The sequence below is a fragment of the Macaca mulatta genome, chromosome 15 (assembly GCF_049350105.2).
Source record: "Macaca mulatta isolate MMU2019108-1 chromosome 15, T2T-MMU8v2.0, whole genome shotgun sequence".
NCBI lineage: Eukaryota > Metazoa > Chordata > Mammalia > Primates > Cercopithecidae > Macaca > Macaca mulatta.
The window spans coordinates 24,151,558-24,171,594 of record NC_133420.1 but is presented as its reverse complement, the minus strand read 5'-3'; the positions used below and the strand labels follow the sequence as shown (position 1 = coordinate 24,171,594).

General features: G+C 42.0%; 1 protein-coding gene across 23 annotated transcripts in view; it reads right to left on the bottom strand.

Moving 5' to 3' along the window:
* The window catches only part of DENND1A (DENN domain containing 1A), a 544,513-nt gene that overhangs the window by 235,422 nt on the left and 289,054 nt on the right, over positions 1-20,037 (bottom strand). For all 23 annotated transcript variants that reach the window (XM_077968018.1, XM_015116876.3, XM_077968015.1 and 20 more), the window contains one exon: positions 11,125-11,225. In XM_077968018.1, coding sequence (XP_077824144.1) covers positions 11,125-11,225 — 101 coding nt within the window. The remainder of the gene's footprint in view (positions 1-11,124; positions 11,226-20,037) is intronic.

Genomic DNA, 20,037 nt, shown 5'->3' with positions numbered 1-20,037 from the left:
CATGTGAGCCAGGCTGGTCTTGAACTCCTGATCTCAGGTGATCCACCCGCTTGGGCCTCCCAAAGTGCTGGAATTACAGGCATGAGCCACCGCACCCAGCGTACAAAAGTTTTTTATAATAAGGATATGTTACTTCACTAACAATGCAGAATGTATTAAAAATATAATGTATCTGGAATTAGTGGTGATATATTTATTAGATGGATAGTGAATTAGATAGTTGGAATATACTACAAACCACTGATCTTTATACATAGATTGATTGATTGAGACAGAGTCTCATTCTCATCAACCAGGTTAGAATGCAATGGTGTGAGATCATTGCAGCCTCAACTTTCCAGGCTTAGGTGATTCTCCTACTTCAGCCTCACAGGGAGCTGGGACTACAGGCACACACCACCACAGCTGGCAATTTTTTTTTTTTTTTTTTTTTAACAGAGACATGACTTTGCCATGTTGCCCAGGATTGGTCTCGAAGTCCTGGGCTCAAGCAATATGCCCGCTTCCCAAAGTGCTGGCATTACAGGTGTGAGCCACTGCAGCTCTGGCCAGAACTGTATACTTTTAAAAGGGTGAACTTTGTGGTATGTGAATTACATTTCAACTTAAAAAAATCTAGCAGAGAACTTGAAAAGACAGTTTCCCTATAGAGTCTACAGTATAGAGACAGAGATCCCCACAGAATCTGTAACATAGATAATACAAAGGGCCCAATCTCTTCTTTACCTCATTTTTCCACCTGGAAAATAGTTCACATCAAAATTGTCCAGTCTAGGCATGGTGGCTCACACCTGTAATTCCAGCACTTTGGGAGGCCAAGGTAGGTAGATAATTTGAGGTCAGGAGTTTCAGACCAGCCTGATCAACATAGTGAAACCCCTTCTCTAACAAAAATACAAAAAATTAGCTGGGTGTGGTGGTGCACACCTGTAATCTCAGCTACTCAGGAGGCTGAGACAGGAGAATTGCTTGAACCCAGGAGGCAGAAGTTGCAGTGAGCTGAGATCGCAGCGCTGCACTCCAGCCTGGGTGACAGAGTACGACTCCATCTAAAAAAAAAAAGAAAAGAGAAAAAAAGGAAAAAAATTGTCCAAAGCTTCCCCACAAGGCTCTTGGCACATTCAGTCTTGGGTGCTGCTCAAGGAAATGAAGGTGCAGCTCAACGTAGGACTCAGTGACTGTTATCACCTCACAACATTTTTCCAGCTGCCTACTTGGTGCTAGGCTCCTCATGTAGAGCAGTGCTTTTAGCTATCTCCCTGGCAATGGCTTCACAAATGAAGACACTGAGGCTCAGGCAGGTTATGTGACTCACTCAAAGTCACATCTTTAGTAGGACCACAGTCTAGGATTTGGACCCTAGACTTTATGACTTCCAAATCTGAACTCTTTTCTCTCGCTTGGCCTCTCTGTTCAAGCCTCAGGGTCAAGTTTAGCCAAATCTCAGTTGAGGAATTACCTAACTAGCAATCTATGATTTCTGATCATTAAACCAACACACATTTGTGTGTGTGTGTGTAGGTGTGCGTGCGCGCATTTCCTAACCATCAGTCCCACCACAGCCCAACTTCCCTTCCTCTTCTGTCTGAAACTAAATTCCTGGTCCTTATCCCCTCCCGCCCCTCCCAGATGAGCTCTGTCACAGTGGCACCATTCCACTCTTGGCACCTTGCTGCTTCTTAGCTTAAAAAATATATATATATATTCTCCCTCTCCCAATCTTTACTGGATGCTTGAGTTCTTTGGTGAAGTAGTGTTTCCTCAGATCTAGAACCATCTATGTGCACCTATCTTCCTATGCCCACTGCCAGGAATATAGTAAGTACTCATAAGCACTTGCTGCAAAATGGCAATGACATACAGCTTTTGCTTACTTACTAGAACCTAATCTTTAACAAAAGCTAGAAAGCCCAGAGTTTGGCATATATAAGAGATTTTGGCCACAACTATCCAACTACTCCACTTCCATTCTGTGTGTTAAGTCTATATATTTAGATGATGCAAAAAATATTCAGTTGAAATTCTCTCTTTTTTTTCTTTTTTTCGAAGACAGGGTCTTTCTCTATTGCCCAGGCTGGAGTGCAGGTTCAAGCAAGTCTCATGCCTCAGCCTCCTGAGTAGCTGGGATTATAGGCATGCACCACCACGCCTAGCTATTTTTTTTCCTATTTTTAGTAGAGATGGGGTTTCACTATGTTGCCCAGGCTGGTCTTAAACTCTTAGCCTCAAGTGATCTGCCCCCTCGGCCTCCCAAAGTGCTGGGATTACAGGTGTGAGTCACCATACCTGACCTCAGTTGAAATTCTTAGCACCAGAGATACATTAATATATACTGACTATATATACATCTATATAGCTATGAATAACATAAAGATAGTATCTACTATTTACAGAGCACCTGCTTTGTGTCAGTAGTAATCACTATTCACCTCCATCTGAAAAGGCTGGCTCAGTGACCTCCAATCTAGCCAACGGGGAAGCCAGGTGAGGGCCACACTTTTCTGTTTCCGCTGAACCACACTGTATTTGAGTTCTGTCTCTGCCATCAAGAATACCAACAATTCCACTTAATCTAGCATTGATCTATTTCCTATGCAACATTTCATGGCATCAATGAAGATAGTGACTAGAATGGGCGCAGATCTGATTAACTGGATGTTACTTCAGAGTTGTGTCCAGACTGATGCCCCATCACCTATATGGACTGTGCACCTTTTGTTGAAAATCCTACATGGAATATGTGATGCACCATGTAGGGGCTGATTCAGAACCCTACATACAGCACACAAAAGGCCTGAAACTAGCGTCTTTCAGAGAGATCTGAGCATCCCCACTCTGAGAGGAAGAATGGTTCCAGAGTCATCTGGAAATGCCAAAAAATATGAGGCATTTTACAAAGTCAAATGCAAAATTCAAACATTCACTGTACATATCCTATTTGACTTCTCAGTTCAACAATGCCCTCAAAAAGCATCAGGAGCTAGCTACTAACTTGGCTTTTGACCTGACTGTCCTTTGGGGGAAAAGCATGAGCTTGTCTTGATCTGCTTTGAAAATATTTTATCACAAATGTGTGTTAATAATTGCCTAGAATAAACCAAATACACGATTCAAGTTGGGAATTGATTTGTGGTCCCTATTTAGGACTACTTCTGAAGAGGAAGGGGGAAAAAGAAATTTACATGGGAAATACCATATGGTTTCTACTGGGACCTTTTCTTAGCACAATTTAATTAGCATAGTGCCTGGTACATAATAAGTGCTCTATCAATATTTGCTGAATAAATGAATAATTAATGAATGACAACATACGTCTACAATTAGCAAGTCATCAAGAAGCCGACATGAAGAATTTTTTCACAAAATCTTGGTGATGGGTACAATTTATTCTCTAACACTTCGGAGGATATTAGTAAGGAAAGTTTTAATATCAGATTGCCTTGGATTTCAAGGGCAGGCTCCACTATTTCTTGGCTGTGTGACAGTAGGTAAGTCATTAAACCTCTCTGAGCTTCAATTTCCTAATACATACAATGGAGCTAAAAATATTTACCTTGTAGCTTGATTTTGAAGATTTGCGATAATGTTTATAAAGAGCTTGTCACATACACAGTACTCAATAGATGGTGATTATTATGAAAGGGAATGCTGCTTCTCATTAGCAAGTTAATCCTTTTCTCCCAGAAACAGGAAGGCTTTCCCAACACTGGCCAAGGTCAAGGCCACCATCAGCTAAGGTAGGGAACATTCTCGTTTTCACTTTCAAAGTCAAGGGAATGGCATAGATCTAAAGTAGAAAGGAACCAGCAGCACATGTTTTTAAATATTCATAAGGGCTGGAAATGTCTTACTCCTTTCGTTTTCTCTGCCATCTGCTTTTGTTTCTTTTCTTTTCATTCTTATGCCACAGCTGCAAATGAAAACAACCATACAATAACTCAAGTTAAATAAAAAAAAAAATCAAAATAAAAACAATCTGAGGGATAAAAAGAGAAGATGAATTATAAAGTTTTCCCCTGAGCTCTCAAGGCAGCAGAAGTAAGAATAATGTTTAATGTGAATTAAACCTTCCAGAAACTGAAATCCATGTCCCAGGTTTATAATAATGGTGAAAAAAGCAATCATCATTTACTAATGGCCCCTAGGTGCCACTTGACTAATAACTCTAATTGCTATAGCCACTTTTCAAAGCAGGTAAGTTATACCCATTTTACAGAAAAAGACATTGCAGATCAGAGAGGTAAAACAGATTTTTAATGGTTACATAGTTAATAAGAGATAAGACTAACATTTGAATCCAGGTCTGCCTGAATCCAAAACCTAGGCACTTTCCACACTATTGTCCACTCCAAAAATAGGAAGGGACACACAAAAAAATAATTCGAGGAATATCTAGGGCAGCCTACTTGGACTAAACTGATTTTTTTCAGATAATTAAAATCTGTGATTATAGCTCTAATTAAAGTTAACTCAGATGATTGTTTGTTGTATTTGTGAATGTGCAATTAGTTCTCCACATAATTATAGGGTTTTCAGTATCCTACTTTTCATTTATTAACTGCATGCAAACTAGAGCTTTGCTGTCATGGCCTCTGGTCTGCTAAAGGCTGCAATACAGCTTTTGGGGTTTCTGGACTCAATGACTGTGACCTGTGATACCAACAGCAGGGTCTGGGCTCAGCCCCATTTAACATGTTTTTGTCCAGAAGTCAATGAAGACTTCATCTTCAGGCGCCATGTAAAAAGCTCTTATGGCCTACACTGTTGTCCTGAAAACTCCTAGCAGCATGTACCTGAAGAAAAACTGGCAGCAGTGGTCCTCATGTGTTAATTACACTTGTGAAGTCTATTATGCATAGAAAGGGCACCTGCTGGCAGTGAAAATGACTAGAATCCGCCCTTCCTGTGCAGTGAGTAAATTGAGAGTTCATTTCTACAGGAGATAATAGTTTTCAGATTCCATTTTGTGTATCCCCTGCATGGGGACACACTTAACATTTAAATCATCTGCAGAGGAGCAAACCTCCTTCAAATTTACATGTTTCAGGCTCCTAGCACTTTACTTAAAATGCTAGTTATCCCTGCTGGCTCTTACCACCAAGGATTAAAACTCAATGGTGGTGAAAGTTACTAGGCATAAGAGAATGAAGTTATTAGCATTGACTCAAATTTCATGACATTTGTAGTCTCTGACCAAAGCAGTGGTAGTGGTTGAAGGTGGTCAAATCAACCCTTCATTATGGGGGATGTGTTTTTTCTCTTGGAGTCTTTCATTTCATCATTCTTACACCTTACAGTTAACAAACAGACACCAATCCCCCACCAGCCTGTAATCATCCTCTGGTCATATGTCAAAAAGTTCTTTCACAGAAACAAGGGACCAGGAGAAAGACTGCTATTACAGAAACAGAAACTTCCAAGATGGTGCCTCCTCTCAAAACCCACTCAGGCACCAGTAAATACAAATGTCATCTTTAATTTTCTGTAGTGGAAATTTAGGATGACAAGGACTTAGCAGCCTTCCTTGCCAAGTCTTCTCTTCCAAGTTAGACCTGCCAACATCATTGCCCTTGGTCAGGCTGGTAACAGTTTTTCAGAGTGCTAGAGTTAGAGAAGGTTGAAAAATGATCTTGGATCAGCGTTCATGGGAAAATAAAACATCTAATGTATCTCCAAGAAAACATGAAGGAAGAAATGAATGGCAGCTGGAAAGGACAATTGGCTAGAATAAACACTCATTTGTGAAAATAAAGCTTTTAATGATAAAAACCATACTTTTTCATTGTAGAAATATTCGAAAATATGGAAAATAAAAAGCATGCAGAAATCCTCTCCTGCCTCCCCATAATGGGTCTCTGTTAAACATTTTGGTGTATTTCTTTCCAGATTTCTGCCTCTCTATAAGTATACATATATACATCCGATTTTTTGTGTATTATGTCTCCATATAATTCTCTTAATCAAAATTTGATCGTAGAGTATAATACATAATGTCTATATCAGGGAAAGTTACTAAAGCTCTTGGGGCCTTGGCTTACTAATCATCTGTGAAATGGGGCTAATAGTATCTGCCGTGCAGGGTTGTTGGCAGAATTCAATGCCATCACAGATGTAAAGGAGATAGCCCAGTGTTCAACAATGGCAGCTATCTTCGTCACTGATGTTACTGACAGAGCATTTTCCCCTCCACAGTTCCAGGAATGTAAACTGCCTGTTTTAAACTAGCTAACAATTTAGCAACCAAAACTTTTCAAATAATAGAAAGCTAAAGTTGGGTCACACACAGTAGCTCATGCCTGTAATCCCAGTACTTTGGGAGGCTGAGGCAGGTGGATCACCTGAAGTCAGGAGTTAGAGACCAGCCTGGCCAACATGGTGAAACCCTGTGTCTACTAAAAATACAAAAATTAGCCAGGCGTGGTGGTACGCACCTGTGATTCTAGCTACTAGGGAGGCTGAGGAAGGAGAATCGCTTGAACCCGGGGAGCTGAGGTTGCAGTGAGCCGAGATTGCGCCACTGCATTCCAGCCTGGGCGACAAAGCAAGACCTTGTCTCAAAAAATAAAATAAAATAAAATAAATATTAAAAAATAAAATTATACTACTACTTGGCAGACAAACTATATTGATCCTCCCAGCTCTACCAATCCCTGGGTATTCCTCCCTGAAGCACAGCATGAAAACCCACTGGTGAATCTCTTCCAGGGGGAACCGTGAGACAGGGTCTCACTCTGTCACCCAGACCGGAGGGCAGTGGCTCGATTGCAGCTCATGTAGCCTCTACCTCCTGGGATCAAGCGATCCTTCCACCTCAACCACCTGTGTAGCTGGGACAACAGTTGTGTGCCACTATGGCTAGCTATTTTTTTTTTTTTTTTTAATTTTCTGTGTAGATGGGAATCTCATGATTTCCCCAGGCTGGTCTCAAACTCCTAGGCTCAAGTGATCCTCCTGCCTTGGCCTCCCAAAGTGCTGAGATTACAGGCATAAGCTACTGCATTCGACCTGAGGCTACCTTTTAGAGCACACATCTAGCCTATGATGTGTATTGTGGTGGGGGCAGGGTTGGGGGTGTCTCTCCCTGTGGAAGACCCTGAGACATGTCTGTGGGGAAGGGACCTATGTCTATGAAGGCGGGTGTGTCTGCGTGGGGGTCTATTCCTGTGAGCGTACTGTGTGTCTGGGGGGAGAGGGGATGGCAACGTGCTAAGGGGGCTGGATGTCACTCCAGGACTCTGTGTCAGGGCATGTGTGTCTCCTTTCTACCTTCTGCTTTTTCTTGCTCCCTCTCTCCCTTCCACCTTCCTCGGGTGTGTGTTTTGTTCCTTCTCCTCCCCTCTAGTTCCCCTCGTCTCCTTCCTCCTCTCTGAGCATCAGTGTCTGCCTCTGCCCAGTCCCTCAAGCTTTCATTTGAACAACAAACACTACCGGATAGTAAACAGGGTCCTTTCGGTCCTTTCCTTGAAGATATACGGCAGTGAGAAGAAACCAAGAGCATTGGCTCAGCAGCTCAAGCACAGGGAGTTGAAGGAAAGGTCAAATCTGAGGAATGGGGCACCTAAGCACATGTGCAGGAGAGGAGAGAGGCAGCAGAAAGTGGTGTTTAATGGTACCCAAGAGAACAGAGATCTAGATGGGTCCCAGAGAATCCTCAGGAGACAGCACCCAGGCCCAGGTGAAGTCAATGGCTTTGGACAGACTGCTCTTCCTCCCTCAGGAATGGTAGGAGAGAAGAAGCAAGCAGGCAGCAAGTAACCAGCCTTGGATGAGAAGGAGGGCAGCTGTGGGAGCACAGACCCTATGTCCCCCTCTTCTCACCAGACGTAACAATGCAGTCCCATCCCTGAGCCTGCTGCATGGTGGGGAGAGTGAGGGCTCAGGGGTGACTGCAGAGGAGGAGGGCAAGCTGAGGTTAGGCAGCACCACTCTCTAGCAGGTCCTCTCTGCAAAGGCTCTCAGACTTGCACCAGCAGTATCTTCCAGACAAGGAATAGATAAGAAAATAGTAGGGGTGCCTAGGGTCAGTGGCAAGGCCAGGGAAGCAAGAGCCTGCAAGGAACTGGTGAAAAACCCAGGAGCAGTTATGGCCTATGTGCCTGTGTCTTCGACACCCAATTGTTTGAGTCCCTTCTGCTGGAAACTGACTCTCATTCCTGTCTTCCAGCACTTAGTGCAGTGCCTGAGACATGGCCAGCATCGGGAAACATCTGCTCTACCGAAAAAGCTCATGACCCCAGGCACAGTGGCTCATGCCTGTAATCGCAGCACTTTGGGAGGCTGAGACGGGTGAATCACAAGGTCAGGAGATCAAGACCATGCTGGCTAACACAGGGAAATCCTGTCTCTACTAAAATTATAAAAAATTAGCTGGGAGTGGTCACACACGCCTGTAATCCCAGGTACTCGGGAGGCTGAGGCAGGAGAATCGCTTGCACCTGGGAGGTGGAGGTTGCAGTGAGCCAAGATTGCGCCACTGCACTCCAACGTGGGTGACAGAGCGACACTCTGTCTCAAAAAAAGAAAAAAAAGAAAGAAAGAAAAAGCTCACGAAGCCCCAAAGCAAGGAGGCCAGCAGGAAAACAGAGGGGGCTGAGTGAGCTTCAGACGGTTAATGACACAGGTGTCACCCTGCTGGGTGGCTGACATCGCTTTTCAGTCTATAAAGTGCATTAGCACATACATTATTTTATTTCATCCTAGAAACAGTTTAAAGAACAAGTTGCAGTATTTTCAGCCCTCAACAGAGAAGAGATTCAGAGAAGCAAAGGCGCTTGCTCTAAGCTACACAGCCAGGCAGTAATGGAGCGGAGACAGGAACTCAGGTGTCCTCCTCTTAGCCCCGTCCTATTCTTGTTTGTGCTACTCCATGGCATCTCTGAGGGAGTAATCTCACTATCAATGACAAAACAGTGCAAATGCGATCTCAGTGGGAATAAGAGGAGGCCAGTAGTGTGGATTCTGAAGCCCCTGAAGACAGCAGAGAATAAGATGGGAAGGGGATGTGGACATCTCAACCAACAGATGATGAAGATCCCAGAGACAAGCAGATGACAGTGACACGGCAGGGAGGAAGGTTCCTAGGGGCTGTGCTAGCAGCCAGATGACAGGGCGGAGCTCACACCAGACCATGGCGGCGTCTAACAATCTTCCCTCTGGAGTCCGGGAGCAGAAGGAGCAGCCTCACTAGGGCAGAGTCCAGCATTCCCTAGAGTCTCCAATGGAAGGAGAGAGGCTGGAGACCTGGATACAGGGGAGGGATCTGGGATGGGCTCCAGGGTTTGAAAACACTCTCTGAGGAACACAGCAAACGCGAACATTTAATGTCACATGGTGAATCTGTTATAAGGGGTTTACATCCTTATTCTTTCCTATCTGCAAACATTACTTTATTTCCTACCCACTCAAGAAGGGATGAACACAAAAATCTAGACCAGCAGTACCTGGACGTCATCATTAACTGAAAATAGTTTCCAAAATAAACCAAAGTATGAAGAGACATAGTGAAAAAATGTGGGGTTCAACCACCGATGAATCAAGAAGAAATTCAAAATTAGCCAGGATTCCATATTCCACATGGTAGAAAACACATCGCCCCTTAATCTCACAAGAGGTGGGAGAAAGGCATGAATAAGATGACTACCTTGATAAGAAAGACGTATCATAAAGAAAGAATCAGGCCCATTCACTGACTACTATGCACGAGAGAGGGCCACTGATTTTCACATCATGGCCCTGAGTTATGTCCTTGTTATCTCCATGGCTTCTTGGGAAGAGGGTGAGCCCAGCACGTTCCAATCAGGAGTGACTGTGGAATGCCTTTAAGCTCCTTGGACAATCTGGCTACCTGAGTGAACCTTTCCAGTGAGATGATGGCAAAATGGGCTGGAGATCCCAGCAAAAGTATGACTGACCTGGACTCAATCACTCTGAACCAGTGGTCAGTGTCCTATGTCACCTGTCCTTAAGCAACAGGGCTATGACCCTCAAATGGGTTCCCTTCTCCTGAAGCTCTCAATATTTGGCATGCAGTTAGTGCCTTTCCCTCTCTGTGTACCATGCCCCCTTATGGACTTCTGTTGACTTGAACTGTTTGGAGACAATGTCTTTAACTGCATTACACTAGAGAAAGAAATTATTCATGAGGAAAAGGGAACCAAATCGGTCACAAAGACAGTCTGTTTTGGTAATCTATTGAAGACAGATAGTGAAGACAATGATATGTCTGTGGGAACATTTTCTGAGCACCCACCATGAGCCAGCTTTTCTACATGGGGTCCTTTCATATGTTATCTCGTTTCATCTTTATGATTATGTATTGAACAACTTCCTTTTACAGATGAGTAAAGAAAGTCTTAAAGCCAAGTGACTTGCCCAAGATGGCAGGGCTATCACCAAAACCTTTGTTTCTTCCTTCTACTAAAGTCTGTTTCACTGAACGGTGAAATTCTCCTCAAAGAACTTCAGACGGTTTAGTGCCGTCTGGCTTGTGCTCCCAAACCACAGTGAGCACGAGTCTTAAGGAATGTGCCAGGGCATGGCTGAAACTTGAAGGCCTTGGAGATCTCAATTGTTTCTGTCCCCAGTTTGCAATTTGTTTTAGGAAAAAACAAACAAACAAACAAACACGCAACCTCTTGGTGCATTGTTTCTCCCAAACTGAGAAATGGGAAAAATGACTACCCACTCTCTTGTACTCTGTCATGACATATAAGAAAACTGGAAATGAAAGGGCCATGCAATCAGGTGGTCTTAAATCCATGCCACTTTGAAGTTAGTATTTTTATTATTATTATTATTTTTGAGACAGAGTCGCACTCTGTTGCCCAGGATGGAGTGCAGTGGCACAATTAGAGCTCACTATAGCCTCGACCTCTCTGGCTCAAATGATCCTCCCAACTCAGCCTCCTGAGTAGCTGGGACTACAGGTATGTGCCACAATGCCTGACTTTTTTTTTTTTTTTTTTTTTTTTTTTTGGTACAGATGAATTCTCACTACTTTGTCCAGGCTGGATAAAGTTAGTATTTTTAATGTAGAGTCACCAACTGCATTAACAGGTGACACACCTAACATGCCCAGTCAGTTCAGGGCAAAGGAGAAGCAGAGGACAGGGCCAGCCACCTTACCAGCAGTAGTCCAGCAGATGTGGCGGCAGCACGGGGATGTACACGTGCTGCCAGTACATGGGGTAGAGCATCGCCGCAGACCCGTGGATGCAGGCAGTCAGCTGGAACAGAGCAAAGCAGAGATCAATGAACAAATCCAAGGGAGGAGACACCGCCATTTGATTTCAGCAATACAATTCTATAATTCTTCAACATGTTTACATGATAAGTTGAAAAGCCTGGAGAAATCATTCTAAGTTAATTCAATCACCCTAATTCAAATTTAGTAAGAGCTTTCTTTTCAAAAAATCTTTTTTTCTGATTATAAAGCTAATATAAGAAATAGAAAATTTTTTAAATGGAGAAAGGGATTAAAATAAATGCCACCACCATTGGAAGATTTAACATTGTAGGTTCTTACACACACAAGCACATATATTCCCTTTTAAAATACAATTAGGATGACTATAAATACAGTATTCTTTTGTGTTTCTTAAAAGTGAACATTATTTGATGCCATTTTCCTTTAAATATTCTTAGAAAAAGGTATCTCTTAATGATGCTTTAAAGGCACAAATCCAGAATATTCTTTAAATATTCTTAGAAAAAATACCTTTTAACGATACTTGAATTTCCCATGCTATTAATATATTTAACTACTCTACTACCATTAAGTAATATAATCATACAGGTCAATAATTTATATCTATAGTTCCTAAATGCAGAATTCAGAGACAAAGGTTATAAATATTTCAAGGCACTTAATAAATACATATATCATAAATATGTTAGTATAATGAATAGAAGAAGGATGGAGACTCTTTATACCCCCCAGCCCCAGCCATCCACCACAATTCTGGCCTCCCTTCCCCTCACCAGCACTACTCCTTGTAGTCAAGTTAGTAGCTTTAAAATTGTATCTATTTTACTCTTATTTTTATTCTGATCAGGACTAAGGTTGAACATTTTGTCATATGTTTCTTGGCTGTACTTATGTAATAGACAAATGGTCTATTCATATTCTTAGCCCACTTTAAAAATGAGTGTTAGTAATTTTTACTGGTTTATAAGCAATCACTGATGATATGCAAAGAATATCCAGCCTTTGTAATGTTTTGAAAATAATTTATACTTAATTTTCTTTGAATTTCTGGGCAAAGAGAAGGTCTAAATAATTACATAGACAAATACTTTCTTCCATGATGGTTTCTACCGCTTTTATCCCAAGAAAGTCCTCTAAATTTTCCCTTAGCATTTAACTCTTCAGTCCATCTGGAATTACTTTAGGTTTAAGGACTGAGGTGAGAATTTATTTTTTCCACATAGGTAATCAATTGCTATGGCACTGTTTACTGACTAATCCTTCCTCTCCACAGTCTTTTGACTTACCCGTATTTTGTATTTTTTTTTTTCTTAAGAGCTAGAGACATCATATAATCAGTATTTTATGCAATTAAAAATTTAGGAAACAAAGATAATATAAAGGGATACAATTGCTACAAAATTCAATATAGTGAAAAGAAAGGGGAAAAAAGCAACCTTTGGAGACATAGCTATGAAGTGACAAAGCCAACAACACATGTTTCTTTCTGTCTTTTTTTCTTTAATGTTTCTTTGGTTTCAGGGAAGCCTGTTCCCATGAGGACTTTGCTTCTTTTGGAAGCTGTTAACTGGCCTTTGCTGACAGAAGGACATTTACGTGGCAAAAGAGTGACGTGCCAAGGCCCAGTTAAAAGCATCCCAGAGGTTAGTGTAACATGAACAGCTTTAAATTGGGTATTCTGCTGATGTTTCCCAGTTGTGAGAACTGTGTGTTAAAGCCAGGGCTGCCACTCCCACCCCCGCCTGCCCTGACTCTTTCCTCCAGACCCCATTCTTGAAGCCAGGTCCATGCCATGAACCGGATCTCATTCAGCAGGCACCCAAGAACTGTTCCCAGTGACCCCGTCAAGGCTGGCAGGTTTAACCCATCCCTTCACATTCTATTTCCATAGGTACCCATATAAAGGAGGCTGATATATATACACACATATATATATAATATCAAAACATTAATTTTATATATATCATTAGTTTTATATATATATTATATATATTTATATATTTCATATATAAGTATATTCTGTATTTTACATATATATACACACACACACACACACACACACACATACACACAACTAATCCCTTCAGGGCTTCTTAGAGATGAAAACTCCTTGCTGGTGTTGAGTGAGTGGAGAATGAACCAACTCTGACCTGATTCCACCCTGAAGTCAGCCTGGAGGGTTCCACTGGCCTCGGGTCTCAGCTCTTTCTGCACATCTTTAACTAGCTGCCAGAGCGCTCCTCCTCAAGTGCAGGTTCCGGCCCATCACTTCCTACTCGGAAGTCTTTGGGGGCATGCCTAGCCCCGGATGGCTCCACCAGCCCACAGTCTAGCTTTACAGCAGCCATCTGTAGCCACACTCTGTACCGTCTTCTTCAAGTCTGTCCTTGGAATACATCACTTAGATAGAGTCATGTACTCCTTTTCCTCCCCTCCCTTTCCACCCATCCCCCAAACTGGCCTGGATTTGTGCCTCTAGCAAACTCCTCCCTCAGGTCTCTGTGTAAGTACTTCCTCTTCAAAGTCTTCCCTGGCTCCTTGTGAATAGGCACCAATTATTATTATTATTATTATTATTATTATTATTATTGAGACAGGGTCTCACTCTGTCACCCAGGCTGGAGTGCAGTGGCGCGATTTCAGCTCACTACAGCCTCCGCCTCCCGGTTCAAGCAATTCTCCTGTCTCAGCCTTTTGAGTAGCTGTGACTACAGGTGTGTGCCACCACGCCTGGCTAATTTTTGAATATTTTGTAGAGACAGGTTTTCGTCATGTTGGCCAGGCTGGTCTCAAACTCCTGACCTCAAGTGACCCACCCACCTTGGCCTCCCAAAATCTTGGGATTACAGGCATGAGCCACTGCATCCAACCCACAGGCACCCATTATTAACTGGACCATAACTGGCTGCATGTTTGTCTCCTGACTGTAAAGTACAGGAAGATCCTGTCTTCACCTCCATGTTCTCAGTGGCCCAGAATACACAACACACACACATGCACTAGTTAATGGGATGTGTCCTGAATAAAGAAATTATTTTTTCTTAGAATATACTCACAATACAAAGACAGTTTAGTAGCTTGGCTTTTATCAGTAGCATACCAACATTCCCGTGAGTCTCACAGAATAAGGTACATGACTCAAAGTCTAAAACAGGCTGGGCGCGGTGGCTCACGCCTGTGATGCCAGCTCTTTGGGAGGCTGAGGTGGGCAGATCACTTGAGGTCAGGAGTTCAAGACCAGCCTGGTCAACATGGCGAAACCCCGTCTCTACTAAAAATACAGAAAAATAGCCAGGCATGGTGGCACATGCCTATAGTCCCAGCTACTCGGGAGGCTGAGGCAGGAGAATTGCTTGAACCCAGGAGGTGGAGGTTGCCAGTGAGTTGAGATCGCACCACTACACTCCAGCCTGGGCAACAGAGCGAGACTCTGTCCCCCAAAAAAGAGAGACAGAAAAAAATGTCTAAAACAAAAACAGCAAGCTTAGAAACACAAGCATGGCACTTTTGGAAAACCAAGTCATTCATTCATCCATTCGCCCATTCAATCGTGTGCCTCCTTTCTAACTCCACAACATATAAATAAATAAAAGCACCTCAAAATCTATAAGGTCCCATACAAATGAAGGTAACATCATCACATGAATTAACTTGTGATTCTCTTTGAAAAAGTCATTTAATAGAATGAACCTGGTTAAGCCAGAACTTGATTATGTGACTCTTTTTAGGTTAAACTGGTTTGGGTCAAAAGCCTATTTCAACTGATAAAGTAGCAGAGATCTCATCTTCAGATAATGTTCTTTTCATGTCTTTTTAACCTCAAAAGCAAACCTACCAACCTCAATGCCAAGACTTTAAAATTACTTATCCTTCTTAAAAAAAAAAAAAATCAAACTTTTAAGGTGCTTTATCATTTCATTAGTGGGTTTTCTAAGGGCCAAATCTCTGCAATTGGGGTAAAATGCATTACTCATTTGATTAAGAAACAAACAAAACAGGGAATTATATGGCTCTTTTCCAAAATACTAAATGACACAAACTATATGCATCATTACTTAAGGACAGTCACTTGATTATAAGAAAAGTCTTACTATATATCTATACTCAATCAGAAATAATGCACTCTGTTCTGTAAAGTATCGCTTGCCGCTTATTTTTAAAATAATTCTAAACCCTGTTTCTAAAAATAAAAGTCCTAAAGGCCTGTGTTCATTCCTTACAGAATACAAACTTTAAAAGTAATGAAAGTATGTAATTTGGTGTGTAGTCAACAAAGGGGTATTGTGAATATATAATTGAAGTGCAAGTTGAAGAAAATGATTCTATCAAAATCTCACTCAGTGGGAGAATGGAAAGATAGTATGTGTAAAATTTGCCCAAAGTCATTAGTCACAATGAATATTCATCAGAAGCCAATTATCAATCTCATTTAATGACACCCCAAAAGATTTTGCCCTGAAGCAGCTGAATAGTCTAAGACTCCAGACAAAACTAGACAAATTATACAGCCAACAGCCAGTCTAGCCAGGACACAGACTGTAAAGTAAACCACTGGTGGATTTTGGGATGCACTTCAGCAAATTCTGTCCTCAATTAAAGGTGCACAAGGTCATTTATATCTCAGAGCTTTCTATATGGCTCTGTTAGTTTTCTTTGAGGCAAAGGGAGATGAGGAGAAGGCAGTGGGGGTAGAACATGAATGGAGAATGATCAATGACGGAGTTGGGCAAATCACAAGGACACCTTTTTTTTTCAGTCATTTCTCAGAGATAAAGCCCAGATTGTCACAGTCTTAGATTCCAATGCCTCTGCAGAATCCTAATAGCAGCTCTGCAACTTAACATGAAATAAAAATAAGAATGCCCCCTCAAAAGACAAAACCACAATATGTGTAGGTACCAGGTTGGGGTTTAGACCCTTGCAAAGTATTGTTTTAAAGGAAAGTGTGTGTGTGTGTGTGTGTGTGTGTGTGTGTGTGTGTGTGTGTGTGTGTGTGTGTGTGTTGATACACAAATACACTCATCACCACATTTCACAGATAAGGAAACAGTTTCAGAGGTGAAATAACTTCCCCAAGGCCACATCAACAGTAAGTGACAGAACTGGGACTCACATCCAGGTCTGTCAGAATATAACGGCCACTGTGTTTCCACAATGCATAATAAATTCAAAAAGTATTCACATGCATACCCTGTGCCATCCACGGTGCGGAGGACTCTGAAATAGATGAGGTATTGTCCCTGTTGACGTTGTTAAATGACACAGATATGTATTTGCCTTGCTGCTAGATGTCCAAATGTCTGGGACAAAATACCAATGACAGAAAATAGTCATTTTTAAAACAAACACAGATCTGATCATTTCCTGGGGATGAGTTACATTTAACTAAGGTGTTGTAGTATCTTTAATCCACAGGAAATTCTAGACAATGAAGTAATTATTATTACTCAAAGAGAAAGGTTTACATTCCATTTTGAGTACATATATCTGACAGGCTGGCTTGAAAGTGTTGGAAAGTCTTGCTTTTTGTCATGTTCCCTTTCAAATACTTGCTTGGAGTCTTCTTCTAACTTTTTGACCTGGGCAAGCCACTTCCTTTCCTAGGTCTCAATTTGTCCTGTATGTAAAACAAGAGACTAGGCTACAAGATTTGTGTGTTCCTTTCCAGCTTTGACAACTCACAATTCTAGAGGAATTGCTATCCCTTGATGTGAAGAAGGCTCCTTCTCTGTCCCCAGTTTACCTTCTTCAGCTGCACTAAGCCGAAGCAAATCAGGGTCTGTCTTTAAGCTGGTCTTGCTTTCTCATCTCTGCAGCTCCAGGGCCCAGCTGGAATTCATGAGCTATGTAGGAACCACTACCTTTCAGTCACCCCATCTCCATCACCGGACCAGGGCACAGCCCTCTTCCTTACTTGGCCCCTGATACTCTGAATAACTCAGAGGTAGATGACCTCAGGCGACCAGGAACACAAGGGCTATGGATATGAGCTCGACAAGGACCAAGACCACATCGGACTCCATCTTTTTTTTTTTCTTTTTTCTTTTTTTTGAGATGGAGTCTTGCTCTGTCACCCAGACTGGAGTGTAGTGGTGCGACCTCGGCTCACTGCAACATTCGCCTCCCAGGTTCCAGCGATTCTCCTGCCTCAGCCTCCTGAGTAGCTGAGATTACAGGCACCCACTACCACACCCAATTAATGTTTGTGTTTTTAGCAGAGACGGAGTTTCGCCAAATTGGTCAGGCTGATCTCGAACTCCTGACCTCAGGTGATCCGCCCTCCTTGGTCTCCCAAATATTCCTCTTCTTACCTCTTACTATGCTCGACACAGAGTTGGTGCTGAGTAAATGTTTGGGGAAATGGAGAATACCTCCAGATTCATACCGTGAGGAAGAATAGGCAAGATTACCAGACAGCTTTTTTTTTTTTTAAGACAGAGTTTCACTCTTGTTGCCCAGGCTGGAGTGCAATGATATAATCTCGGTTCACTACAACCTCCGCCTCCCAGGTTCAAGTGATTCTCCTGCCTCAGCCTCCCGAGTAGCTGGGATTACAGGTATGCACCAACATGCCCGGCTAATTTTTTGTATTTTTAGTAAAGACAGGGTTTCTCCACGTCAGGCTGGTCTCGAACTCCTGACCTTATGTGATCCGCCTGCCTCCCAAAGTGCTGGGATTATAGACATTTAACAAATTGCAATTGCCTAATAGATCACAACTAGAGGCTGTACATTTTTGAAAAAGTATTAAGATTCCAAGCTCTAAAAGCTGGCAGAGGAAGACAATCAGATGGTCACAGTCATTCTTTCCATCCTAGAATTCAAAAGGTTAAATAATCAAACCAACACCTGCTTTACAGGGTTAGAGGCATTTGGATTTCCCCTCTGAACCTAAACAAAGAGAAATGAATAAAATGATAAATATAGAAAGGATACCAGATTACTGACTTTAAAGGGAGGTCATTCTTAAGTTTGTTCATTTTGACCATGGATCATCTTATTTAGAAGAGTTGTAAAAAATGTTGTGTGTCTTGGGAAGTTGTTCCCTTTCTCAGTTTGAGAACTTGATTCTTTTATTTAATTATAAACCATCTTCGTAGGTATCATGGTGTCATGATTCAAACACTGCTGTGGTTTTTGTTTGTTTTGATTATGATTTATTCTCAAATGACAAATCCTCTCTAAAATCATCAAAACGTTTTAAGCAAAATCTGCAGGGACTCTGTGAAGTTAACCTATTTCAACCCTTCCATGGGTATGAGAAAAACCTTTAATTATAAAGGGTTCAGCTATGTTCAAATTGTAGTTACTGTATTTAGTGGGGGAGGAATAGGCTTTCAAGAAACTATCAAAGATACTCTAGCAGAAAGGCAGCTTAGAACATCTCAGAAATCAAAGAACCTTCAGCTAGTCTAGACAGATGCCGGACATGTGAGTAGAAGGAAAGAGCAAACAGTGTCTCGCTTTTCTTAGCAGCTGAAATGCAGGGCTTCTTTTTAGGGGGTAATGGGAACAATCGTTCTTCCAGTAGTTTTATTTCCAATTTGGTGGAACTCATCTTACTTTTTCCTTCTCCATTATTTTTTGGGAAAGGGAAGGAATAAAAAAACACACACACACAAACAACAACAACAAAAACACCCAACAAGGAGTGAAGGAAAGCATCTTCCCCCAACAGCAATATCACCTAGTCAGGAGAAAGCTTACACAGGCAATCAACCGCCTGCTTAATCACTTCTCTCCATTTTTTTTTTTAAAGCTATCTACTAGAGTAATTAGAGTAAGTTATTAACCGGGGCAACGAGCTTTCGTGCCAAGATTTGACACTTTACAACATCAAAGCAACTAAAACTGCCAGAGAAAAGCTTTAGCTACCAAAGCAGAGGCAGAAAACTATGGTGTGGTAAACTACACTGTAAATAAGCCCACAGCACCGTGAGTGAGGAAAGAGCTTTCTTTTCATCTTTAAGATGAAAAAGAAAAAGGCAAGGTTACATGAGGGACTGATAACAATTTATTCAATATAGGGACAGTCAACGTGCCGCCATTCTTCCACGCCATATCTGTGACAGACATTACTAACCGATCACAGAGTCGGGGTGTGGCCCAGAATCCTTCCGCATATGCACTTTTTTTGGTTATACAGAATCTCGTTCTGCCACCCAGGCTGGCGTTGCAGTGGTGCAATCACGGCTCACTGCAACCTCTGCCTCCTGGGTTCAAGTGATTCTCCTGCCTCAGCCTCCTGAGTAGCTGGGCACAATGCCACCACACCCAGCTAGTTTTCGTAGTTTTAGTAGAGATGGAGATTCACCATGTTGGCCAAGCTGGTCTCGATCTCCTGACCTCAAGTGATCTGCCCACCTCGGCCTCCCACAGTGCTGAGATTACAGGTGTGAGCTACCACGCCCAGCCTCACATGCACCTTTGATCAATGGATCAAAGTGGGCACTCAAGAAGAAATTGATTTGACACCTCAAATCTAGTATAAGTGGGTATTTCTATTTCTTTGACAATATAAATCATAATTTATGTTTAGCTAATGGATCTATACTATTGCTTTAATAAGGAATCATACTTTTAAAAAGAAAGCATAACTGAATATGGAATCATGAGTACCTATCTGTCAGGCATCCACACATAAAGAAACTAAGGAACCTTCAGGTGGTGAGTTACTAAATTTGCATAAGTAGTAAAAAAAGAAAAAGAAAAGGGACTGTTTCCTGTTGTTTTCTTTGGCAAATCTAACCTTAGAAAGTGACTGTAGGCTGCAGGTGGTAGCTCACGCCTGTAATCCTAGCACTTTGGGAGGCCAAGGCAGGTGGATCACT